Raw genomic sequence first — 27562 nt, 5'->3', positions numbered from 1 at the left:
TATAAAAATTAAAAAAAAAGAAGAAGTTATTATCGGTGTTAAATATTTGAAGAGTTTAGTTAAAAAAAATTAATTGGCATTCCAGTTTTATTTCGTTTGTAACTTGCTAAAGAACTAAAGTTTTAAAGAAAACAATTCGATTTATTCTTTGTTTTAAAAAAGTTTAGTTGTTTTTTTATTGTTGTTGTTGCTGTTGTTGGATGCTCATGTAAATGATGTTTGAAATGTTTTACTACGACCATTGTTGTTTTTTTCTCGGTTCGTAATAAAATATGAAAAATGAGTTTGCAGAGTGACAACTATTTACACCAATATGGATGAATGTACGTAGATGTTTTATTAAATGATTTGAAATATGTGTAGGACATTATTCACACAGTGTCATTGTTTGGAAATTTACCTTATTGCAATAAAAATAAGTTAAAAAGGTATCAGTCGGGTTTGCCGATAGATGTATACCTTTATCCAATATCCGATGATTTAATTTTTTTACGTGTGTTATGATTTTTCAAATTGTTGACCCTCTCTGGAGGAGGTTCCGGAGGAATGGGCCAATATTGTGCATTTCGTATCGGGCCTAAATAAATATTACCTAAATATTGCGAGAGAGAGAGTTGGAAGCTTATATCGCTTTCTTTGAGCGTTTTGTATTTCAAAATTTTTAAACTTATGTGGTGGACGTATCAGAAGAAATGGTCCGATCTCTACCATCTTTATATCAGATCTTGTGTTGATGGAAATATTGAGATTTACCAAGTCTGGCCAAAATTTTGACCATTTTCTTTTGTTCAGAGGCTCACAATGAAATTGGATATGGAACAATTCTTCCTTTGACACTTTCCCCCCAAAAAAGGGAGATTTCGATTCGGATTAAAAACTTGTTGAGTTAACAGCAAAAAAAGCAGACACAATTTTCACATTTAGTACATCATTTTTGAATTTAATATTCGTAAAAACTATTGTATCTAGATACATAGTTTATTCTGAGATTTATGGTGAAATGTTGTGTAAAATATTTCTTCTTCTAATACCTTTCGCCTAAAACGAAATTTTATGCAACCTTCGGGAGTAAACTCGAAAAAAGTCGGTGGAAAAAAATAGAATTTTTTTTTTTTTTGATATTTCATGTAGATAGAGATTTCCTTTCTTTGGTGACTTATAGTAAAATTTGATGAAGAATATTATTATCTTTGACGCCATCTTTCTCAAAGTACCCTTTGTTGGAGATTTTTGCACAAACTCACAAAAAGTACGGCTTTAACCCTTAAATGTCTTTTTAGTGTATATGCATTCCTGGCGTTTAGACAAGATTTAAACTCTTCTTCCAGGACCTATAGTATATATTTTATGACATAAAATAATTTTGTAGAATATTTTGTCTTGCTACGGTCTCAACTAAAGGAAGTTTTTAACCATATTTAAGAAAAAAGGACCATAAAGACTCCTTTGTTGACTCGCTTGAGGGTTAAAATTTTCGACAAAAATATTCCTTGTATTCCTATCTACAATATTGCCGAAGACACAATATACCTAAAATGCACGAATTCCGAGGAATCTTAATCTGAATATTTATGTTTGGATTTTTTGTTCAATCGCATACAATCTCATTATATCCTCATGTATGACAGCAGGACATTTGGAGTAGATCTAGCGGTCTCCAGCCGTCTGTCTGGCTTGTCCGCACGATAAATTTCGAATATCCGATGTGATCCAGACTTGGTACATCGCTATATTATTGTCAAACTTAGATCGAGTTCGAAGATGGGCAATATCGCGCCACTACTTCTGGTACCTTCCCCACAAAAGGCCAACATTTTCAACGAAAATAATTTACCTCATCGAATCATTCGATTTTGTACAAATTTTGTGATTTATATGAACGCTAGGTTAGGTTTGAAAATGGACAAAACTTGGCCTCTCCCTCTGGTACCTTCCCCACAAAGGCATACAATTTTGAGGGGATCAAAATTGTGAAAAATTATAACTGTCATAAAATGCGAAATAAACTTCCAATTTCACGCATTCCAATAATTTTAATAACACAAAATCTACCGTGAAGATGGGATATATCGGACCACTCCTTCTGTTAACTCCCCACAAAGGGGTCAAATTTTTGAATAATTATAACTCTACCAAAATTCGAAATAAGCATCCGATGCTCTTTAAATTTCACAAATCTCAATATTTTTACTAACGCAAGATCTGGTGTGAAGATAAAATATGTCGGTACATTCCTGCTGGTACCTTCCCCTTAAAAGGGTCAAAATTCTGAAAAATCACATCGGTCATAAAATCCGAAATAAGCATTGGATTATTTTCAAACTCAGTACAGCGCAATATTTTTACTAACGCAAGATCTGATGCGAAGATGGAACATGTGGGCCCACTCCTATTGTTACCTTTTCCACAAAGGGGTCACAATTTTGAAAAATTATAACTCCTATAAAATGTGAAAAAAGAGTCCCATTGGCTTCAGGTTTCGCATATCTCAATATTTTTGCCAAAATCAGATTTGGTATGAAAAGCGGATAAAACGAACCAATCCCCCGGGTACCTCCCCCACAAAGGGTTCAAAATTCTGAAAAAATCACAACGGTCATAAAATGGGGAATAAGCATTCGATGCACTTCAAATTTCACACATCTCAATATTTTTACCATCGCAAGATCTGGTGTGAAGATGGAATATATCGAGCCACCCCATCTGGTACCTCCCACACAAAGGGGTCAAAATTTTTAAGGAATATAACTCTCATTAAAATGGAAAATAAGCGTCCGATTATGTTCAAAATCGGCACAGTCTAATATTTCTACCAACACAAAATGTGGTGCGAAGATGGAAGAGATCAGATCACTCTTTTTGGTGCCTGCCCCACATAAAACGCGAAATAGGCATCCGATTCTCTTCAAATTTCATACATCCCAATATTTTTAACAACGCAATATTTGATGCGAAAATAATAATAATCGGCCCACTCCTTCTGGTACCTCCTAAACAAAGTGCACATAATTTTGAAAAAATTATGAATCTTATAAAATGTTAAAAATGGATCTGATTGGCTTCAAGTTTCTCATATCTCAATATTTCTACCATAACAAGAACTGCTGTAAAGATTGGATATATCGGCTCACTTCTTCAAGTACTTCCCCCACAAAGGGGTTAAAATTTAGAATAATTATAATTCTCACATAATTCGAAATGAGCATCCGATTCTCTTCAAATTTCACACATCCTAATATTTTTACTAACGAAAAATTAGAAGCGAGGATAACAGATATCGGCCCGCCCTTTCTGGTACGTACCACGCAAATGATGCCATCTATATGGTCCAATATTTATATCAGTGTTTGGTCAGATGTGAAATGGAGTGTATTGATTTATGCCTTCGGTATCTCCTTCATAAAGGGTAAACATTTTGAACAGCCGACTGATACTTTTTGAACAGCTTGTTCTTATTTTTGCATAAAATAGTTCTGAGTGACTCATTCATACATTCGCATGAATATTCTCTTTTACTCATACATATGCAGTTTTGTTTGATGTCGTTTTGGTCGACCCTGGTTAAAAGGTACCTCAAAATATACATTTCCATAGGGTTTAAAACAGTGATTTGTTCTTACTATCCAGTGAGTAAAGGTACAGGTTTCGAATCCTAACAGAATGCTATCGTGGCAATATTACATAATTGTTCGCAATTGTAAAATGGGTCTCATTCAAATTAAATATGGTTGTGGTTATTGCTCAGTACATTCTTCGAACTCGGCGATAGAGTGAAGCTGTAGTTTTAACCGGTAACTTTTATTGATGACATCTCAGTTCTCAGAAGATATGTTTTGAGAATTTTTATATTTTTTCCAAGTTTACAAAAAATTAACAAAATGGCGCCCAACATTTTCTAACCTGTTGCCAATTATTTTGAGGCCCTGCAGTTGAGTTGAATAATTTCGATCGAGCTGTGAAATTTGGTACGTACAACAATTTGAACTATAATTCGTATTGAAATGGCCCTTATAGGACCACGCGTATAATACTACTCATTTCTAGATTTTAACGTTTTAGATAAAATATCCACCTGATATTACCTTTGTGAAGAGACTACAGTATAGGTCCACGATTTATGAAGGCCCTATGAAAAAGTACCTCCAAATTTAAATTATTTTACGGTTTCATATTTGTTTAGAGGGTGTTTCAGTCCTAATTTTGGTTGTCAATGGACTACTTAAACCCAAATTTATAATTTATTAAACCGTTTTTTTTTTTCAGAGGTCATATAATTTATATAAACAACAGGATAGCTTTATGCCTCAATTTCTTTTTTATATTGGCAGCTAGGAGTCCTATGGTTCTAACATTTCTCAATATTTCCCCTCTGATTTAAAACAAGACACTGTGTAAAAAATGTAATTTTTTTTTGTAAAAAAAATAAATGCCATTTTGATTCAATATTTTTTTCCTTTTCCATTTTTTTTGCAGGGATGGATATGTTGTATGTGTGGTTTTGGATGTATGTATGCATGTGATTTGTATGATTATATGCTCATATATAGGTTAAGGTAAGTAAGGTTTTCTTTTTTTTTTTTGTTGTTGGTAAGTAGTTAAGTAAGTAGGTAAGTAATACGTTTATATAGTAGAGAAAAAGAGAGAAATAATATGGTATGAACAAATCATCTCTAGGGTCTTACTCGCTGGCTTGTGGGAATGTCATGCCGGTAAATGAAGGTGATAGGGTTTCGGTATACATCTCACACCCTGTACCTTGAAGATAATCATTTTGCCAGGCCTGAGTATCTGGAGACTGAAAGTTAAATACACAACAAAGTTTTGTATGATTATGAATTTTGTTTTTAGGTTTTCAAGGTGGTTGTTTGATTGGTTGGTAGGTTGGTTGTTTGGTGGTTAGGTGGTTTGATTGGATTTTTGAGAAAAAAAACTTTCTTTCGAATGGGTCAAAATGAATTTTGAATTTTGGGTTCCATGAATTTAATAGATTTTTTGTTTTCGAATGATGATAATAATGAGATTGTGTGACATCAGGTCAATACATCTTACATGGGCCAGGTCACAGGAGCACACAATATAGCGAGAGAAAAAAACAAGTTAAGAAATATGAAGCTATAGAGAGAGAGAGAGAGTGTTGTCAAACATTAGTCGCCTGTGGTTACGTTGCTGATTCTCTTCAAATTAAAAAAAACACACAACCTTTTGGTTTTGCTTTCTGAGGGGGTTTGGGGTTAGATTGGAATTCCAAAATGTGTGCAGCACATCATCATAATCATCCTCTGTGGTTGTATGGTTATGGTTATGGAGTGTTTGGTGGCTTGGAAACCATGCTTAACCAGACTACTATCACACAGTTCTTTGGTTTGGATTCGCATTTTTTTTTTCGTTTTGTTTTGGGTCGATAGAAAGGATAAATAGATGGTTGGTTGGTTGCTTGCTTGGTCGGTTGTTTTGGCAACGAAAATTCTGTACACTTGCAATAATAACTTAACAAAAACAAATTGGCATATTGAAAAGCTTTGAGCTTAATTAATTTCTTGTTATCTTTTTTCTATTTTTGTATTTTTTGTTTCTGCTGCAGCCTTAAATTAACTATAGCACTAACCCTAGGTGTGTTGCTTTGTATGTTCTTAAATAGTTATTTTTATAAAAATATGAAATTGATTTTTTGGTCTTTCTGATGAAAAAAAAAAACTGTTTTGATGATTTGAACATGAGAGAGAAAGTCTAACGTGTGCCTTCAGTTGTTGGATGTTATAGTAATGAAATAAGGGGGATAAAAGGGATTTGAAAGATAGTCATCTAATTTTAATTTTCAGTACTTTCTGGAAGAAAGTACCCTCATACTCTGATTTTTATTCTAAAAAGAGCTCAGATTTGTTTCACGAGCGGGAATACACAAAGAGTACGAATCACACAAGAAGTTTACTCTCCACTCTTTTGATTTATGAGGGAGCGCTCACGATTACTCAAAATGTTCGAAAAAGAGTAAGAATTTACTCTAAGAGTGAAACCAAATGGAAAAATTATCCTGTTTGTTGACAAACGCAGGAAAACTACCACTCGAATTCGAGCGAGCATTTCACAGCTCTGATTCTAACATTTCATTACAACCTCCACCTTAGAGAGGAGGTCATACTAACTTTGTCATTCCGTTTGTAGCATTCATAATCAGCATAAAATTCTAAGTCGATATAACAGCCCACATTATTTGACACAGAGCTTCAAAATTGTGCGGAACGATTTGTATTGTGTCTGGGATGGTTGGTATTGGAAATGTGATATACCGGTCCACATTTAGGTATAGCCCCCATATAGCGGTACCTCCCGATATTCGGTATTTTTATGATTTTAGCGACATTATTCACCGGAATTGCTTCAAATTCGGTATTTGAAGTTCGTAATGGATACTGCAGCCTATGACAGAAAATTGTCTCTGCATGTCCACGTCTTCGTTTAGCTCCCATATAACGGTACCTTCCGTTATTTGGTATTTTTATGATTTTAGCGGAATTATTCACCGAAATTGCTTAAAATTTGGTATTTTATTGCAGGTCCACGTTTTTGAGTAGCCGCCATATAATAGTTCCTCCATATATTCGGTGTTTTGATGATTTTTATGAACGGCTAAATTCGGTATTTTTAAGATTTTAACCGAATTTTTAACGGATTTTATTTTTTTTGAGAATTGCCAACTTCGTTGCAAGTGGTGAAGGGTACTCAAAGTCCGAACCGGCCGGACTTATGGATTTTTACTCCTTTTTTATTTAATGCGATTTTTACTCCCTCTCAAAAACGAGCAAGGCATAGTCACCCTTATTGCATTGGTATTGGAAAGGAGAAGGAGAACAACCGAGAGTATTTTGGAGCTCTGACTCTCACCTTTCATTTTTTTTAATTAGCCAAAAAGTATGCAATGAAATATGTTTTATTTTTAAGAGCTCCATATGGAGTGTTTTAAAAAGTTTTCTAGACCGGCTTAAATTTTATTACCAATTCTGGCGTTCTTTGTTCTTTCTGTAGTATTAGCATAGACAAATGAAGGTATAGACTAACAAAAATTTACCCCTTCCGGCAGGTGTCACTATGGTTCATCTTGGGCCAGTAAAGATACTCAGGGCTAGTGAAGTCACTCGACTTCGAAAACAATTTATTAATTTTTCTGCTATTTAAGTTTTATATTTTTATACTTCACGACATATTTGGATAATGTAAAAGTAAACAAAGTCACTGTTTCGTTTTTAATTGATAAAAAATAAAGAATCATAAAAATATTCAATATTTTGTATTTTGAGAGAATTGAGTGAGATTACTGAACCTCTCTCACAGCATGAACGACATCTATTGAAGCACTTTTTTCGAAAATAACAGATGAGACAACTTTTTAGTCTTTACCTTTATTTGTCTATCGTATTAGTATCAGGGAGAGAGAGAAGGAGAGAAAGAGAAGGCCGAACCAATTCCTTCCTTCACATTATTCTCCCTTTTTTTTTATTCCACAAACTTTTGCCATCCGATTACGGATATTCTATGCACATCTTAAGCTTGGGTAATAAAATTGTCTAATAATTCATAAGAGCCAAAAAGTATGCAACAATTTTTGATTTTATTTTCTTTACAAGTTCTCTCACAATTTGTTCAATATCATGAAGGGAAAATCGCTTATCCGCAGTAAACACTTTTACATTCTGGCAGTTCTGAAACAGAGCAATCATTTATTGAAAACTTTATATTTTAATGGCTCAAAAATCGAAATCGACATTATTCGAGGCCAAAAATTGGAAATTCTTTTTTTTTTTGTAAAAAATACGTATTACGAAACAAGACAAATTCTGAGGATTATTTTTTTTTTAAGTCGACATCCAAGAAATAATTGAGTGAAACAAACTGAAAAGTTGAGTTAAAGGAGAAAAATCGAAACGTCTATTTTTTTGATATTAATGAGGGGGAAACCGGTCATAGTCGTAATTTTTTATAACTTTGCAGTTTCAGAACAATATTCTAACCAGAAAAGTATTGCTTTAAAATTATAATTGTCTGAAAGAAAAATGATCCTTTAAAGTTAATATTTTCTTACTATAACATCCAACATTTAGTCACATAAACATTATTAAGTTAAGAGGTTTGTGATAAATTCAGGGGATTTTTTTCAAAATTTAATGAAAAAAGCTTTTTCAATTCACAAATAAAAAAAAAATATTTTTATGATAGAAAAATTAATATAAAATTAAAAAAATGAAAATTAATAAAAATTACCATACAAATAAAAATTACCATACAAATAATAAATAATATTTCCCCAAACTTATCACAACACCCTCGAAAAGAGAAACAAGCATTTCATTAAAAAAAAAAATTATATGTATACATTAATATAGAACATGTAGATAATAAGTATGTATGTAGTAAATTATGAAAGGTGTCATAGTTGTAGTTGTTGGTTTCGGTAGTATTAGTAGCTAGAGAGTAGATGATAAAAAAAGTAGAACACAATGTTTACAAAACAATAAATCAAATGAAATCCTCTCAATAACAATAATAATCGTAATAACAATAATAATGATGACAATAACAGTAATAATCATAATAACAATAATAAATATAAGAACAATAACAAGAAGAGAACTAAATACATGAAGAGAACGTTTTCTTATTTATATTTCATTTTTTTTTGTTTTGTTGGTACTTAATTTATTATAGTTTTTATTATTTTTTATATGGAGCAGTACAATTATATAATAAAAAGCTGTTTCACAACATCGAAGGCAATCAATTTTCTTGTTTTTTTTTCCAACACATTTATGAAGAAACATAAATAATATTTATATGTATATATTTGAAATAGACAGCAATGATTGGTTGTTTTTTTAAAAATATATAATTTTTTTTTTGACAATAATTACAACAATACAATTAATTTTAGTTTGATGTTGTTGATTTTTTTGGTTTGGTTGTGTTTTATTTTTTTTTTTTTAATTAAAGAATGTACAAAACACAATTTCCTTTTGGAGGGAGTTAAAAAGTTTGTACAAGAAAAAAAAAATATTTGAAAATAAAAATGAAATTTTAATGCCATGTTTTTGAGGTCTCGTACGGAAATGTATATTTATGAATATCAGGCTATATTTTAAATTGAAATACCTAGCAAATTACTGAATGATTAATTTTGTGAATTAAAAAATATATAATGAATTTTATATTTTTTAATAGCGCTTTAGTGAAAACTGGCGCCTTTTGAAATGCATTTAAAACAAAATATGAAAAGTAATCCTAAAAAGCACTAATGCTGTAAGTTTTATGGATAAAGATGACTAATGCACTGTAAAGTTAACAATTTCATAGCCTTCTGAGAAACAAACATTTAAACAATGGAAAACTTGGTCCTATTGGAATATGCCTACAGAAACGCAATCTTCAGAGTTTTTGCATTTTGGATGAGAAATCGAATATACAGTTAAATTGAACTCCACTCTAAATCTGACTTTTCTATCGTAAGAATAGCTTTATAAGGTACGCTATATATAAATTAACTTTAGATGGTATTCGACAAGTTAAAAATCTTATATCGACTGCATGACTTAGAGAGTGATTCGAATCGGTTTACGAGCTTTAAAATATCCTAAATAAGCAAAAAAATAGGTAAGAAAAAACGATTAAGGTTTCCATATTATTTGTTTCCTCTACAGTAGAGCTTTAAAAGACCTACTCTGAAATAGATTTATAAAAGAAGAGCTTTCAAAAGACTAGGGAAGAGCTTTCGAGCCCTCTCCCTAAAGATGAGCTTTAAAAGGTCTTCAGTCTATAGAATAACCTGTACGAGTTTCTTCTTGTCGCATAGCTTTAAAAGATCTTCTCTCTACAGAAGGGGGTTAAACAGCTATTCCCTCTATAGTAAAACTTTAAAGAGTCAAAACATCAGCATTCTTCTATTATAATAGAGTTTTTAAGTGTCACATGTCTCTCGGAGAAGTTTTAAAAGTATTATATTAATAAAAGTTTTTTTTAATGGTGTCCATCTATTGGAGAGCTTTATATTTCTAGAATAACTTTTGAAAATAGATCACCTATAGAAGATCTTCTGAAGGTATTCCATCTAAAAATGGGTTTATATTTTTTTGTTTTAGCGAAGAGCTGTTTAAAGTCGTCTATCAACGGTAGAGCTATAAAGATTTTCTATCTGACGAGAGAACCTTAAAGGGGATTTCTATTCATGGAGTAGGTTTTGAAGATTATTTATACAAGTTCTTTCATCTAAACAAGAATTTCCTTTAATTAAAAACATTAAACATTAATGAAGCCCTTCGTATCTGTAGCAGAGCTTTAAAAAGTCGTGTTTCTATCTAAACTTTTAAAAATAGATCGCCAATAAAAGAGCTTTTGAAGCTATGGCTTTATTACTTATTCTTGTTACCGAAGAGCTTTTGAGTTTTCTACCAAGAGACGAGCTTTTAAGTTTTTTCCATACATATATGAACAAAGCTTTTACAACAATAGATCAAGCCATTGGTATCTTTGGTAGAACTATATAATGTCTTTCTTCATAATTACATCTATCTATAGAATATAATTTTTGTATAGACGAGCTTTTGAATTTAGTCTATTAAAAATAGTTCACCTACGAAAGAGCTTTTAAAAAAGACCTTTTAACTTATTATTTTCACCGAAAAGTTTTTGTGAAGTGATCCATCAACAGAAGAGCTGCAGAAGAGCTTTTAAAGGTATGCCTTTTAAAGTCAGACTTTTCGAATATAATCGTTACATAAAAGAGCTTTGAAGGTATTCTGTTTATAGAAAGGCTTTAAAAGTTCGTCAATGCATATAAAAGGATTAAAATTTAATTAATACATAGAAATTATATAAAGAAGCTTTTGAAGGCAATTTATTTACAGAACAGATTTCGTATAATATATATTTAAGAATAAGCTGCTGAAAGTTTCCACAAAATGGGAAACATTTTGTGAGCAGCAATTTATGATTAGAAAATATTCCGTCAATGATGTAGCTTTTGATGTTCTTCTAGTGATCGAAAAGCTTTTGAAAAAAGTTTTCTTGTTATAAAAAAGCTTTTGAGTGAAAGGCTTATATTAATAACAGTTCTGCTATGGGATATATTTTAAAGTTATGCTTTAGATTGAATAATTTTAAAAGCTCGTATATTTTCCCAAAAAGCTTTTCTATAACTATGGAACCTTAAATGTCTTCTATTAATGGAAGAACATCTAAAGGTTTCCTATGTACTGCACAGCTTTTAAATGTCTGCTATATAAAGCTTTAACATGCATTTTTGGGTATTTAAAAAGAGCTTTTGATGGTATTCTAGTGATCGTAGAGCTTTTTATTGAAAGTTTTATAGTTATATAAGAGCTTTTGAGTGGATGTCTAATATTATTAGATGAGCATTAAAAAGCTGTACTAACTATAGGAGACATTTTTAAGCTATGCTGTAAATAGGATACTTTTAAAAGTTCGTATATTAATAGAAACATTCTCCCAAAAAGCTTTTCTTTAACTATGAAACCTTAAATGTTTTCTATCAATAAAAGAGTTTTTAAAGGTCTCCAATAAATGTCTCCTATTATAACCAGAGCTTCAAAATGTTTTTTTTTTTTTTTTTTGGTTTTAAACGAACTCGTAAGCTTTTAATACTTTTTTTAGATTCTATCAATAAAAGAGCTTTTGATGGTATTGTGAGAGCTTTTAAATTAAAGTTTTAATATAGCTTAGTTTTAAAATACATCCTTTTATGAACTTTTAATGAGCTTTTAATGTAATCTTGAACTTTTGAATGTTTTTTAGTGCTATCACGGAAAGAGCTTTTGGTAGTATTCTAGTCATCGACGAGCTTTTGAATGAAAATTGTATAGTTATACAAGAGCTTTTGGAAGGAACATATTTTATTATATTTATCATATATTATTAACATATTATTGCACATGTAGATTAGCATCCAATAGCTTCACTGAATATAGGAGACATTTACATCGAAGATCCTTAAAAGCATGTATATTAACAAAATAAGTTTTTTTACAACAATAGAACAGGTGAGCTTTTTAAGGTCTCCAATGAGCTTTTAATATAAACACAATAGCTTTTAAAAGTACAGCTTAGCATTTAAATATCTCCAGTACTAAGCAGAGATTTTAAATGTATTCTTGAGCTTTTAACCGTACCTCTTCTCAACAGCAGAGCTTTTGGAATTCTTACACATAAAGAGTACATTTTTATTATGTTTTATATACAGCAGAGCTTTTGTTGGTCTTCTGAAGGTAGACGAACCTTTAAAGTATAAAGTCTTATACGTCTGGATAATGTACTATAAAAGGTTTATAAAAACTCATACAACCCTTTAAAATTCTGTATGTAAATAAAAGAGGCTTTCCCATATCTATATAATCTTTAATGTTGTCTTTTAACAGAAAAGCTCTCCAATGTGCAGCATAGCTTTTAAATGTCTCCTATATTAAGCAGATCTTTTAAATATATTCTTGATCTTTTAAACGTACCTCCTGTCAACACCAGAGTTTTTGGGGTTCTTTAACATATAGAGTACATTTTTATTATGTTTTATATACAGCAGAGCTTTTGTTGGTCTTCTAAAGGTAGACGAACCTTTAAGTAGCTTTTCTATAACTATATAACCTTGAAATTGACAAAAGAGCTTTTAAAGGCCTCCAATGTACAGCATAGCTTTTAAATGTCTCCTATATTAAGCAGAGCTTTTTAAATGTATTCTTGAGCTTTTTAAGGTACCTCCTGCCAAGAGCAGAGTTTTCGGAGTTGTTGCATATATTGAGTAAATTTTTATTATGTTCTTAGTACGACAGAGCTTTTATAGGTCTCCTATAGATAGATGAACATTTAAAGGATCAAGTCTTATAGGGCTAAAGAATGTACTATAAAAAGCACTCCCACGCAATCTTATATTTGAATAAGCTTCTAGAAGCTTGTCTTACTTTTTCCTTTGTTTATTTTAAGCCATTTTCTCATTTTTTATTAGTTTTTACTTTTTTACTCAAAAACATGGCACATTTCGAATAATAAAAAATTAAAAATACGTTTTTTATACAAACTTAAAAGAAATATAAGCTCAAATATTTTCAAACAAAAAATTATAAAAAATAATTAAAACTAAATTGCAATTTTAGACAAACGATTCCAACTTAAAATCCAAACTAAAAACGAAAAGAATGACGCTCAAACAAAGTGTAGTTTCAGAGACAGGGGTTGGGAGATAGGTGTGTATGTGTGTGTATGTATAAAATGTTCCATAGACATACGAGTAGGTGTAGTTTTTATACGAATTCTTATAACATCTTATTTTTAAAAACATAGGCGTATTTCATAATTATTTTTTTAATTTATTTGTATCTGACAAAAAAACAAATGCCTGTGCATTTTTTTGTGTTAACTTACTCAGTGGCCTGAGCAAAGGGTATCCCGATAAATGTCGGACTCAAGGTTTCTGTGTACATTTCCATGCCTGTGCCACGTAGATAATCATTTGTCCAAGACTGCATGTCTGGCGACTGTAGCGAATCAATTAAATCAGTAGATGGTTTTTTATAGATATATTGGAGGTTTTATTTGGTAAATGGTTTTTTTTATGAAAAAAAGAAAATTGTTCGGTTTTTTCTTGGCTAGCTTAAAAAAGAGAGATAGATAGATGTGGCTAAGGAGAACTGCAGCAGCAAAGTCGTTGCCATGATTCTTTCGATTCTTTCTGCTCATGTTTGTGATAATGTGTGTTTGTGTGGGTGTGGTATTTACTTAGATAAGTTCTGGCTATAGTCTTGTTGTTAGTTGCCCACCTTGCTCCGTACGGCCAGAGGGCGGAGAGCAGAGGTAGATGTGATTCAAATGTTGTTCGGTTATATGAAATGAATGTAGGTAGCTCTTAAAACTTACCGTTTTAAAGGAACGCATGGCAAACAGATTGGCCATCATGGTGGAGAATCCGGGCGCCAAACAACTTTGTGCGATAAAACCCAGCTTCAGCTCCGCCAGACAGATGACGTCATCACCCTGTTTCCAATCCCATGAGGGAATATTAAGTAAATAGGCCTACAAATGGATGTCACAAAATTACAAATAAAATAAAAATCGAACGGAATTGTTTTAGCATTTCGTTACGAAATTTACGAATTGAACATTAACAACATCAAAAGCCGGTTACGGAACAACTCGACAACGTTCCGGAGAAGTTGTCACTTTTCTACTGGAAGGATCAATGGCGCATTGTAACAACGAGTATTTAGATGGATATGTGGTATTGAGTTTCGTTTCGTTTCGTTTCGTTTCGAGAACGCGTTTTGCAAAAGAACTTTATAAAGGGGTTGGGTGGGAGGGTTTTCTTGGTGGTAAATGGAGGTGGTTTGGGGGGGTCACAAATAAACACACACAAAGTCTCAATGTGCTGAGCGGTTGAGGGGGAGGGGGGTGTAAATGATCCCGGGGACCATTAAGGGTTTATGAACAACGGATCAAACGGACAGTGTTAGGGGGTAGTGTTTTTGGGGGGTTAAAAGGGGGAAGGTGGTGAGACAACAACACATACATAGCATACGAGTTAGAACAACATTTTACACAGAATGTCATACGGGTCACATATTTCGAACGCATATGGAGGACCCACTCAATATCCACTTCCGGTATACATGCATACGTTTTTTAAGAGAGTGCGTGTGTTAGTTGATTAGGTTTGAATTTTTAGCTTAGAATTACGTTTCATTTTTCGGTTTTCTTTTTTTTTCTTATTTTTTGTGGTTAGTCTAGCAAATATTAGTTGGAATGTTGAATTTAAAAACCAATATTTATTACCTTATTGTGATATTGCATTAATTGTATAATAACTCTTATATCATCACTATAATTTTTGATAGAAATGACGCGCATTATATTGGCAGCATCTTCAGCATCTGGATCCTGACAATATTTATTTGCCAGCACTAAACAGGCATCAGCTTCATGGACCTTAATAATAGTATTATAGAAGAATATAATAAAGTTATTATACATTTAAAGGTGTTTTGTTGTTGGTGTTTTGATGTTTAGTTTGTTTTTTTTTCAGTAGAATTTTTTATTTATTAATTTGTAGTTGTTGTTATTTTTTCTGAATTGAATTAAATGAATTGTTTGTATGATTTTCCTTTCCATAGATTTAGATGTAGATGGGTGTGTGTATGTGTATAGGTGTGTGGGTGTTGGGTTAAATATTTATATGGGGTGAGGAGGGGGGTAGTATTGGACAAGTGGTTTTTTACTGATCATTTTTGTTAATTATTTATTTGTTTTTTTTTTTAATTTTCAAATGCAAATTGACATGACATGTACAAGTACACATATGTATGTATGAGTATTGTTTCGTATTGTATGTATGGGTGACACAGAGTCAACAATTGAAAGCCCATTGATGAGTTAAAATGACTTGAAGTAAGCATTTATTTATATGCAAAACAAATAAATTAAATGATTGACTGAAGAAACAAAAAATCCAAAATGAAATAAGAAATTAAAAAATAATACAAAATATTTGCATTTAAATGAAAGAAAAATGACAATAGTTTTGTTCTGTTACAATATTTTTAGATATTAAAGTTTTCAATACTTTCTATTAACTGGTATTTAAGATATATAGATTTTAATTTATTTAAAATAATTTTTTAAAAGAAAATTATTATTTCAAGAAAATTATTATTTTTTATAAATTAATAGTTTTTCATTAAAAATTTTTGATTTTTAAGTAAAAAAAAAATAAAAAAATTATTTAAAAATATAAATAATTATTTAAAAAATTAACTAACTTAATAGTTTTTAATTAGTTTTGGTTTTTAAGATAAAAAAATAAATTCTTTTTTAAAACATTTCAATAAATATTTTAAAAAATTATATTTTTTTTTTCAAGGAAATTAATATTTTCATAATTTAATAGTATTTAATTAAAAATTTTTGTTTTTATGTTAAAAAAAAATTTTTGTATTAAAAAATTTAGATTATAAAAAATATATATTTTTTTAATAGTATTAATATTTTTTGTTAAGAATTTTAGTTTTTAAGTTAAAAAATATTTTTTTTTTAATAAAAAATTTAAATCAATTTTTAAAAACATAATTTTTTAAAGAAAATTATTTTTCTGTTTTGGAAAAAAATATTTTTTAAAAATTAATTTTAATTTTGTAATAAAAAATATTTTTTTAATTATATAAATATTAATTATAAAAAATATTAATTTTTTTAACTTAAAAACAAATTCTCAAATTAAAAACTATTCAATTATTAAAAATTATAATTTTCTTGAAAAAAATTATTAAAACATTTAAATTACTTTTTTTAAGAATTTGTGTTATAAGTTAAAAAAATATTTTTTTATTAAACAATTTAAATTAAATATTAAAAACATCATTATATAAAATTATAATTATATATTTTTCTAAATTAATTTAAATTTTACAATAAAAAAATTTATTTTTTTAACTTAAAAACAAATATTCCTAATTAAAAATTATTATATTATGAAAAAAAAAATTTTATTATTATTTAAATTAATTTAAAAATAATAATTTTTTTTGTCAAGAAAAATAAAAATTTTTTATTTAAAATATTTGGTTTTTTTTCCTTAATTTTCTTTTAAGAAATTAATATTACAATTATTAGTTTTTAATAAAGAATTTTTGAAAAGAATTTTTAAAACATCATTTTTTCATTAGAATTTGTTTAATTGTTTGTTTAGTTAATAAAAATAATTAAAAAATTTTAATTAATTTTTAAAAATGATTTTTTTAGGAAAATTAATATATTTCATAACTTAGTAGTATTAATTAGAATTTTTGTTTTTAATTTAAAAAAATTATATTTTTTTCAAGAAAATTAATATTTTCTTATAATTTATTAGTTTTTAATTAAGATTTTTTTTGAAATAAAATAATAAATTTTTTATTAAAAATTTAAATTAATATTTAAAATTATATTTTTTTCAAGAAAATGAATTCTATAATTTAATAGTTTTAAATTAAGAATTGTTTTTTAAGTCTAGAAAAAAAATATTTTTTTATTAACACATTTGAATTAATTTTTAAAAAATGATTTTTTTCAAGAACATTAATATTTTTTATCATTTAGTAGTTTTTAATGAAGAATGGTTGTTTTTGAGTTAAAAATAAATAAATTTTTTTATTAAAATATTTTGATTAATTTTTAATAAATCATTTTTTCAAGAAAATTAATATTTTTTAGTTTTTATTTAAGAATTTTTGTTTAAAAAATATGTTTAAAATAAAATAGGTTTTTTCTATTTTTTAAATAAAACTTAAAAAAAATTCTAGTGAAAAAATCATAATTTTTAAAATCTTAATTAATAAATTTTGCTTTTAAGTCAAACAAAAAAAATATTAAAACATTTCAATCAATATTTAAAAAAATATATTTTTCAAGAATATTAATATTTTCTTATAATTCTATAGTTTTATAATTAGGAATTTCGGTTTTTAAGTTAAAGAAATCAATTTTTTATTAAAAAATTTAAATTAATTAAAAAAATTAAGAAAATTAATATTTTTTGTTAATTAATAATTTTTAATTAAGAATTATTACGTTTAAGTTAAAAAATATTTTTTATTAAAACAATTAAATTAAAAAAAAATATATTTCTTTTCAAGAAAATTATTATTTCTTAATATCTTAAAAAATATAAAAAATAAGTTTAATTTTTTTTATAATTTAAAGTTTTAATTATATTAATTATTATTACTTTTATAATTATTTTATTATTATTATTATTATTATTATTATTATTATTATTATTATTATTATTATTATTATTATTATTATTATTATTATTATTATTATTATTATTATTATTATTATTATTATTATTATTATTATTATTATTATTATCATTATTATTATTATTATTATTATTGTTATTATTATCATTATTTTATTAAATATATTAATTTTATTAACAGAACAAAACTATTGTTTGGAAAAATAGATAACATAGATAATAATAATCATTAATTTGTATGTGCTTTTGGTTACAGATACTTTAACAAATATATGGCAACAACAAACATTAACGTGACATCTTTAACATGCATAGAACAATTACAATATAAATAATGCTTGATAGAATGAAAGGAAATTTTGTGAAATTAATTTTTTAATAACTTTGTGTAACAGTGGTTTAAATAAAGCCTTTTTCTGTGAATGGTGCTGCATCAGGTCAAATGTGAGCTCAAAAAAATTGCATTTGGAATATTTATATACATTGCAAATATAATCATATATTCTTTAAACATTTTTGTATTTAAAAGCTCTAATCCTAGAATTTTAACCTAATTTGCCATAATGTTTCAGAGAATTGAGAATTTAATAATATATGAATAACGACGGAGTTCATAATGGACAACATGCGTCTGGTCGAAGTGGTGGATTTCTGACTTATGGCGTGCTATGAAACTGGGTATTTTCAAAAATCGTCTAACACAACAAAAACGATTTAAAATAACACGCATCCTACCTAATACTTTTAAATAAATTGATTAACTCTAGTTTAGTAAAAACTCTCGATTATTTCCTCAGGTAGGTATTCATACCCTTGTTCCGGGAAAGTATTTCTGGGGACCAACCCGGATATCCGGATATTTGACCCGAAAATTCGGATCCAAGACCTGGGTTAGACCAGCATCGGACGTACGTATGGACGTCCTGAGAGGAGAAAGTCTCAAGCTCCGGCCGATCCCCGATAACCTAAAACGGCATCAAATTTAAAAAAAAAAACTTCAGTCGCTTAGCCGGTATTGGACATAACCAGAGGAGAAAGTCTGCATCCCTGGCCGAATGTCGACTACCCAAAACAACGTAAAATTTAGAAAAAAAAAAGAACCAAATCGAAGCCATGGTAAAATTCTTGAAAATCAGTTTTGTATCAATTAAGGAACAGGTATGACACAGTTTAAATCAGAATCAGATGTTTATTCCGCGTATTATGAGCTTCATGGATATTCAAAATTTTGACCCTTCGTGGGGGAGGTACCAGAAGGAGTGAACTGATAATTTGAAGACAATCGGACACTTACATCACATTTTATAAAACTTATAATTATTCAAAATGTTGACCATTTGTGTGGAAGGAAGTTGATGGAGTGGGCCGATATTGTCCATTTTCGTACCTGGCCTAGCACAGATGCAAATATTAGAATTCGCAAAATTGGAGCAAAATCGGATCATCACTTCTCTTTCTGTGTAGTAAATTATTTTCTTGGAAAAGGGAGGTACCAGAAGGAGTGGATCGATATTGCTCATCTCCGATCTCGATCTAATTTTGACAAAAATATTACGATGTCCCAAGTTTGGTCTAAATCGGATAATCCATTTGACAGTTATCGTGCGCATCAGCCAACCAGGCAGACGGACGTACAGACATCGCTAGATGGACTCCAAATGTCCGGAAACGAATTTTGTCCAAAGACACCCAGGATCTAAAACCGTTATTTGGCCGTACAACATTTCGAGTTTCAAATTTCATAGTTCAGTACACCAGTTCCTACACGTATGAGTGATGTCATAAATTTCATATATTTCATATCACTCATACGCAGAGTCTCATTTCAAACGACCAGAGTCGACGGAACTATTTTGTTCGATCGAGCTAGATTGCCACAAATCTAGTGGGCAGCAGCCCCACGAAAAAGAAGAAAGCAAAAGACAACCCAGTCCTAATTCAAAGGAAGTTGCCTTGATTGGGAATATGTTCAGCAGGTAAACATTAAAAGTTGAAAAAAAAACTTTGCCGAATCGAGGAAATTAATTTGAAGATATATTTTATTCAAATTCAAATGCTGAATCACAATTACAATGTCGATTTAATGATTAAAGGATGATTTTCTCAACAGTCCAACCCTTTATATGAAAGTGGATAACAACGATCAACGGTAAGGTATTAAGACAAAGAAGGAAAAAGGTTATCACGCTAAAATATCATGATATTTGAGGACAAAAATAATAGACATCAACCCTCAAAGACCTTTAACGTATATGGCATAATGTAGTTTTAATACAGACAGAATGTGTCTTCGTAGTGCTTGGGTAGTTATGGTAATATCGAAATATCTGACAGAATTATCTTTCTAAAGTTTCCTATATTAAAAAAAAGTAGGTTGATAAAAATCTCTCAATAATTACTTGCAAAATTTGAAAATTTTCTACAATGAAATATGTATTTACACATGCTCTATTTCAAGTAAAAAAAAAGCTGCATGCGCTAAAAATATAAATTTAAATTTAGAAAAACAAAAAATTCTTCACAAATTAGCAAAAAATTAAAAACAAATCTTTAAAATCTATTGACTAATACATAGAACAGGGGGCAATTGTTATAAGGGTAATGCTGATTGAATATTTTACATCGAATATTTTTTTTATTTCCAATCTGTATTTAATCCCTTATAGAGGTTCCTCCTCCAACTCACAGGTCTTGCTAGCTGCTCAGCATTTCCCCTACAAACAATTGCACCATTTTGCAACACATTTACAATTAAATTTACAACTCAGTATTCTTTACAATTATCCTAAACTATTTGCTATAGAATTCTTTTTTACTTGAGTTACACAAGGTTTTCAGTAACTTTAGTTCTTAATTTTTTCTCTAAATACATTTTTCGATTATTTTGCAATGGATTTTCTATTTTTTCAGTTTTAACTTTTCAAAATTTAACTGTGAAATATTTTAATTGTTGGACACCAACTCTCACTTTTTTTCCCACTTAAAATTTTATAGTAATTTTTATGGAACAATAGAGAGAAAAATATGGTGTCGATTTGCAATATTTTTTAATAACAAACTTAATGGGTAATGTTCTAAATATTTAATTTTCTCTTAAGGGTATTATTTTTATTAAATTTTTATTATTAACTCTTTTACTTTTAAATAATCCTTGTTCTTATAAACTTGGATATTTTCAAATTTAATTAAATATTTACTTTTTATAAATATATATAACAATATCTAATTTATAAATTTATATTTTAAACATTTAACATATTTGACCTGAATTCAATACATAGTACACTGTTGTTGTTGTTGTGGTGGTGTGGGGTGTTTTTTAATGTTTTTTGTTGTTATTGTTATTTTGTTGAAGATATAGCGATAGAAATGAAATCACATTTAAAGCTATAGAGTATAGAGTTATATAAAGGTGTTTTGGCATTGTTTTTTTTTTTTTTTTTTTTTTTTTTTGTAATGTAATATTATTTTTTTATTTTTTTTTTGTGAAACCACTATAAACAAGATTTAAGTGCATTATAGGGAATTTCTCTAATAGTTGTATGATTAAATTAAGATATATAAAAATATAATTAAATACAAATTAATTCAATAATTAATTGGTACGAATCTATTGATTTATGGTGATCCAGGATCGTGGTAAAAAGAGGTCAGTCACCCATGTTCTTTTGCTTCGCGATATTTTTGATGGACTTCTAAGGACCGCTGTTATGTTAACTTTGCAAAATTTTATTAAAGTAATAAGTTCAATATTTAAATATGGATTTTATATTTGAATATATTTTATTTTTGCAGCCTATTGAAGGACAAACTGTATCTACAATCGTTATTAAAAAAACATTTACACTGGTATTTAAAACTTTTTTTTTTTTTTTTGAAGATTGCGTTTAAGCTCATTTTCGTCAAACAAATAATTTTTTGGTGGACGATATAAATATAGGAAATAAAATTGGTTACAATATTGTAAAATAGGCTTCCAAATTTTTTTTTGGTTTTCCAGAAAATTTACGATATTTAAAATAAGTTAATATATATATATATTTTATAATATGACACTACTTTTTTAATCACACAACTATGTTTTACATATTTACATTTACTAATAATTAAATTTCCCCTATTTACATTTGTACTTAAATATTGTTTATAATATTTTCACTTTCTTAGAGTTCTAGAGTTAATATATTTGCGGTATAGGGTAGATAAAGGATAGAGGAAACGTACAAGAGATTTTCAAACTGCAATTTAGGCCAATGTGATTCCAGTTATTTCAATTATGTTGCAGTTTGAATATCAAATAAATCAGAAGTCCCTTCACACATATTTATATATCGTCGAACATATAAAGCTGTTGCCACTCAATATTTCCGAACAAAAAAAAAAAAACTATTTAAAATCTTGTATATAAACAATATTAATTGGGTTAAATATATTATTAATGGTTAAATTATTTCCCCATATTTAAGATTTCATATTATTCATGAGATTACAATTTTAAAAGGCATTTTTATTTTTAGAGTTTTGTCAGGAAGAAGAATGTGTTTATTTGCCTTATACGCGATTCACGATGTAATAATAAAGTGCTATAAAAATCAGACGAAATGTTAAAAAATTGTGTTTTTTTATACCCTCCACCATACTATGGAGGCTATATTAATTTTGTCATTCCGTTTGTAACTCCTCGAAATACTCATGTCAGACCCAACAAAGTATATATATTCTTGATCAGCGTTAAATTCTAAGACGATTTAGCCATGTCCGTCTGTCTGTCTGTGTGTCTGTCTGTCTGTCTGTTGTAATCACGCTATCTTTCGAACAAATTGAGATAGAAGGCTAAAATTTTGCACACATGTATATTTTGCCAGTAGGCAGGTTAAATTCCATGGGCCATATAGGTTCAAGTTATCATATAGCCACCATATAACGGTACCCCCCGATATTCGGTATTTTGATGATTTTAGCGACATTATTCACCGGAATCGTTTCGAATTTGGCATTTGAAGTTCGTAATGGATACTGCAGACTAAGACAGAAAATTATCTGTGCAGGTCCACGTCTTCGTATAGCCCCCATATAACGGTACCCCCCGATATTCGGTATTTGGATGATTTTAGCGACATTATTTAACGGAATCGTTCCAAATTTCGTATTTGAAGTTCGTAATAGGTACTGCAGCATAAAAAAGAAAATGAGCCATGTAGGTTCACGTCTTCGTATAGCCCCCATATACCGTACCCCCCGATATTCGGTATTTTGATGATTTTAGCGACATTATTTACAGGAATTGTTTCAAATTTCGCATGTGAAGTTCGTAATAGATACTTCATCCCATGCCTTAAAATTGTCTGTGCAGGTCCACATCTTCGTATAGCCCCCATACAACAGTACCCCCTATATTCGGTATTTTGCAGATTTTAGCTACATTATAAACAAATTTTTCTTCAAGTTTCGCATTTAAATATTGTAATAACTTATGACAAAAGTTGCCTATGCAGGTCCACGTCGTGGTATAGGCATTCGGTATTTTTAAAATTTTAACAGAATTTTTAACGGATTTTTTTTCTTGGAAATTGCCAAAATTTGTGCCAAATGGTGGAGGGTATTAAAAGTTTGGCCCGGCCGAACTTACAGCTTTTTTACTTGTTTTTCAATATCGATTGCCTACATATTAGCTTTTTCGCCACATTATTTTTGGAACATTTTTCGAATTCTCTTTTATTTGTGTAAACATATAAGTAACCAAACACTGTAAACGAAGTAGCCGTTAAGATTTTATATTTTCCTATTATGGTAAGGATCATAAAATGATTTTTGCACAGATAATTTGCAAATCAATGATCAAGGATAAAATATTCCTTTTTTCAAATCAGTAAGGGAAATCCACTTATTTCAATAAAGGTTTTGTTTCCTAACTTTTACTATTTTGTCTGAAAAAATAATGGGAAAAAATGACAACACAACAAATTGATATGTTGCCAAGCAGCTTTACATGTTAATTAATGACATGTGCATAGGGACTGTATACAGAAAATGGTACAAAAAACAAGAGAGAGGCTGGAAAATGCAAAAGTCATCGTGGAATAGTCTCAGGGCAGCTCAAGAGCAAGAGCTCGCTCACTAGTTCAATTTAACTAAAGTTAACAATCAGTGTTTGTTAATAATTAAAAAAATTAATATTTTAAAATTATTATATATAAAATTATTTATTTTTTATTATTTACTTCATTAATAATTTTTAAAAACATGTTTGGAAATAAGTAACAAAAATGGTAAAATTATATGAAAACTACAACTTTTGTATTCTGGAGCGCTGCTTAATTATAATGGAACTTCTCTTCTGAATTTAGCCTATTTTGTAAATGCTCAGTTCATTTTATTATAATTCTCTTTGTGATCTCCCTTAAAAGGAAAATAAGAACTTCCTTCGATGTTGGAACATTGTTGTAGTTTTTTTCATAACAATAAATATCAAATTAAACAAATTTACGACATTTTTTTATTAAAAATTGATATTCAATTAAAAATAATTAAATGGCATATTTCTCTTTTTCAATGTAAGAGGTTTTTCGATAACCTATGACTTTTGCATTGCTCTCTTGCCATCTTGATTGTTCCACCATTAGTTTGAGAGTAGAGTAGAGTAAGTTATTGAAAGAGTATAGTATGTATAGTTTAGAGAGATAGAGATATATGGTGAGTGAAAATGTTTATAGGTACACATTATTGACATTTAAACAACATTTATGGTTTCTTAACAATATTAATATGCATTTTCAGTAAATTGTTTTATTTTTTCTTTTTCTTCTTATTTTGTTTCTTTGTTTTAGTAGTAGTAGTAGTAGTAGTACTTGTATACAGGTGAGAAACACACAGAGAGTAATGTTATCGATGAATGAATGAGTAATTGAACGAAACAAAAAGGATGAGAGAAAAATAAAACCAAAATGTCATGTGGACAAAATGCAAAACGGAAATTGTATTACCTTAACCCTTTGTAGATCGATGGGATTCATAATGGTGCCTTGGAAAAATTCCACTGTGGTAAAATGGCGTTTGAATAAACCTTCTAGTTCCAAATCGGGTGGTTTTCTTTGGAATTTTTTTATTTTTGGTTTTGTTTCGATTTACCAATGGTTGTATTTGTTACCAATTTGTTTTTGTTTGTTGTGGATTTGGTCCAAATTAAAAATAAAGATTTTTTTTCGGTTTCGGAATTTTTGTTTGTTGATTGGTTGGTTGTGATGATGGCAGGGAATTTAGACGAGTATTTTGATTTTTGAGGTGGTTATTGAAAAGAGTTTGTAGAAAATAAAATTGTTTTGCTCAATTCAATGGCTTTGAAACAAAGTTAAGATGGAGGGCCAATAGAAGAGGCATGGGTGGGAGACAAATTTAAAGATTAACCAAAATATCTGGCTATAGAGTTAACCAAATATCCGATGCTACCAACCATGTGCTTGATATTGACCCTCCATCTTAATTATTTTTTTAAGGTCTGTCTTAGTTTCGGATAGACTTATAAAATAGGAGTTTAGTATTATCTAAAAGAAGTAGGTTTCTACTTAGAAAATAAATAACCAAACTTAATTTACTAGTATATACAAAGTTTCGAAATAGCATTAAAAATAAATTTTCAAAATTCCATAAAAAATATTTTTTATTTTTTTTCGAAATACATAAATATTTGTGGTAAAGGTTTTTATGTTTCTTTTTTTACAAAATTTTACAATTTTTTTAAAACCTAAATTATTAAAAAAGTATTTTTTTTATAAAAAAAAATAATTTTTCTACTTAGAATTGAAATAAATTGAATATAAAATTGAAAATAAATTTGTTTTTTTATTTTAAAGCAGTTGCCTATGTATAGAAATTACGAAAAAGTAGATAGAGTAGTGATTTCAATCTAATATATAATGTCTAAGTAAAAGTTTTCAAAAAATATATATATGTATATTACTAATAAATGTCATTCCATTGAAGCATTGATAACTTGATCCAAAGCACATAGTTTCCATTTGATGATGAAAACAAAACCAAAAAAAGGAACGAAAAACAACAAAAAAGGTACAAAAAAGAGAAATCAACTGAAAAAGTAAACATCCTAAATAAAATAAAATTTAAGCACATTTTTGGCAAAAAATATTTCAAAATTTTCCCAAAAATGAAAATCAACAATCCAGCAGAACTTGGGTGGATGGCAGTTCGGTCATTTTAGGGATGCTTCCATATATTTTATTATTATTATTATATTATTATTATTATTATTATGTTATTAGTATTATTATTATTTTTTTATGATTATTATTATTATTATTATTATTATTATTATTATTATTAGTATATTATTATTATTATTATTATTATATTATTATTATATTATTATTATTATTATTATTATGATTATTATTATTATTATATTATTATTATTATTATTATTATTATTATTTATTATTATTATTATTATTATTATATTATTATTATTATTATTATTATTATTATTATTATTATTATTATTATTATTATTATTATTATTATTATTATTATTATTATATTATTATATTATTATTATTATTATTATTATATTATTATTATTATTATTATTATTATTATTATATTATTATTATTATTATTATTATTATTATTATTATTATTATTATTATTATTATTATTCTTATTATTATTATTATATTATTATTATTATTATTATATATTATTTATTATTATTATTATTATTATTATTATTATTATATTTTTATTATTATATTTTTATTATTATTATTATTATTATTATTATATTATTATTATTATTATTATTATTATATTTTATTATTATATTATTATTATTATTATATTATTATTATTATTCTTATTATTATTATTATATATTATATTATTATTATTATTATTATTTTATTATTATTATTATTATTATTGTCATTATTATTATTCTTATTATTATTGTTATATTATTATATTATTATTATTATTATTATATTATTATTATTATTATTATTATTATTATTATTATATTATATTATTATTATTATTATTATTATATTATTATTATATTATTATTATTATTATTATATTATATTGTTATTATTATTATTATTATTATTATTATTATTATTATTATATTATTATTATTATTATGATTGTTATTATATTATGTGTATTATTATTATTATTATTTATTATTCTTAATTATTATTATTATTATTATTATTATATTATTATTATTATTATATTATTATTATTATTATTATTATTATTATTATTATTATTATTATATTATTATTATTATATTATTATTATTATTATTATTATTATTATTATTATTATTATTATTATTATTTTTATTTTATTATTATTATTTTATTATTATTATTATTATATTATTATTATTATTATTATTATTATTATTATTATTATTATTATTATTATTATATTATTATTATTATTATTATTATTATTATTATTATTGTTTACTATAATTATAATTATTATTATTGTTTACTATAATATTTTTAATTTTATTTCATTTACATTTTACTTTGCTTTTTTTCAAATTTTTAATTTTTTTTATTTATTTATATTTTTTTTTTCAATTTCAATATTTTTAATTTTCAATATTTCCTCAATTTCAATAACTTCTGACCTGGCCCTCCACCCCAAGCGCGCATAACAAGGACATACGAGAAGAGATATAAAACATTGCCTAACAATGTTGTTTGTATTGGGCGCCAAGACCGAAACGCATAAACTAATGACTTGATGGGGAGA

At 27.7% G+C, this 27562-nt stretch overlaps 1 protein-coding gene across 34 annotated transcripts in view; it reads right to left on the bottom strand.

Moving 5' to 3' along the window:
* LOC131806527 (calcium-activated potassium channel slowpoke) overlaps positions 1 to 27562 on the bottom strand; it is a 157544-nt gene that overhangs the window by 53044 nt on the left and 76938 nt on the right. For 18 of the 34 annotated variants that reach the window (XM_059130668.1, XM_059130665.1, XM_059130672.1 and 15 more), the window contains exons 9-12: positions 24763 to 24868; positions 14818 to 14970; positions 13906 to 14061; positions 4683 to 4795 (exon numbers count right to left, since the gene is read on the bottom strand). In XM_059130668.1, the coding sequence (XP_058986651.1) occupies positions 4683 to 4795; positions 13906 to 14061; positions 14818 to 14970; positions 24763 to 24868 (528 nt within the window). Of the gene's footprint in view, positions 1 to 4682; positions 4796 to 13413; positions 13527 to 13905; positions 14062 to 14817; positions 14971 to 24762; positions 24869 to 27562 lie in introns of all 34 variants that reach the window. The other 16 variants (XM_059130666.1, XM_059130676.1, XM_059130685.1 and 13 more) reach the window with 3 other exon arrangements.

This window comes from Musca domestica, unplaced genomic scaffold (assembly GCF_030504385.1).
Source record: "Musca domestica strain aabys unplaced genomic scaffold, Musca_domestica.polishedcontigs.V.1.1 79, whole genome shotgun sequence".
NCBI classification, from domain to species: Eukaryota; Metazoa; Arthropoda; class Insecta; order Diptera; family Muscidae; genus Musca; species Musca domestica.
The sequence above is the reverse complement of the archived record's forward strand: the minus strand, read 5'-3'. Positions and strand labels throughout refer to the sequence as shown.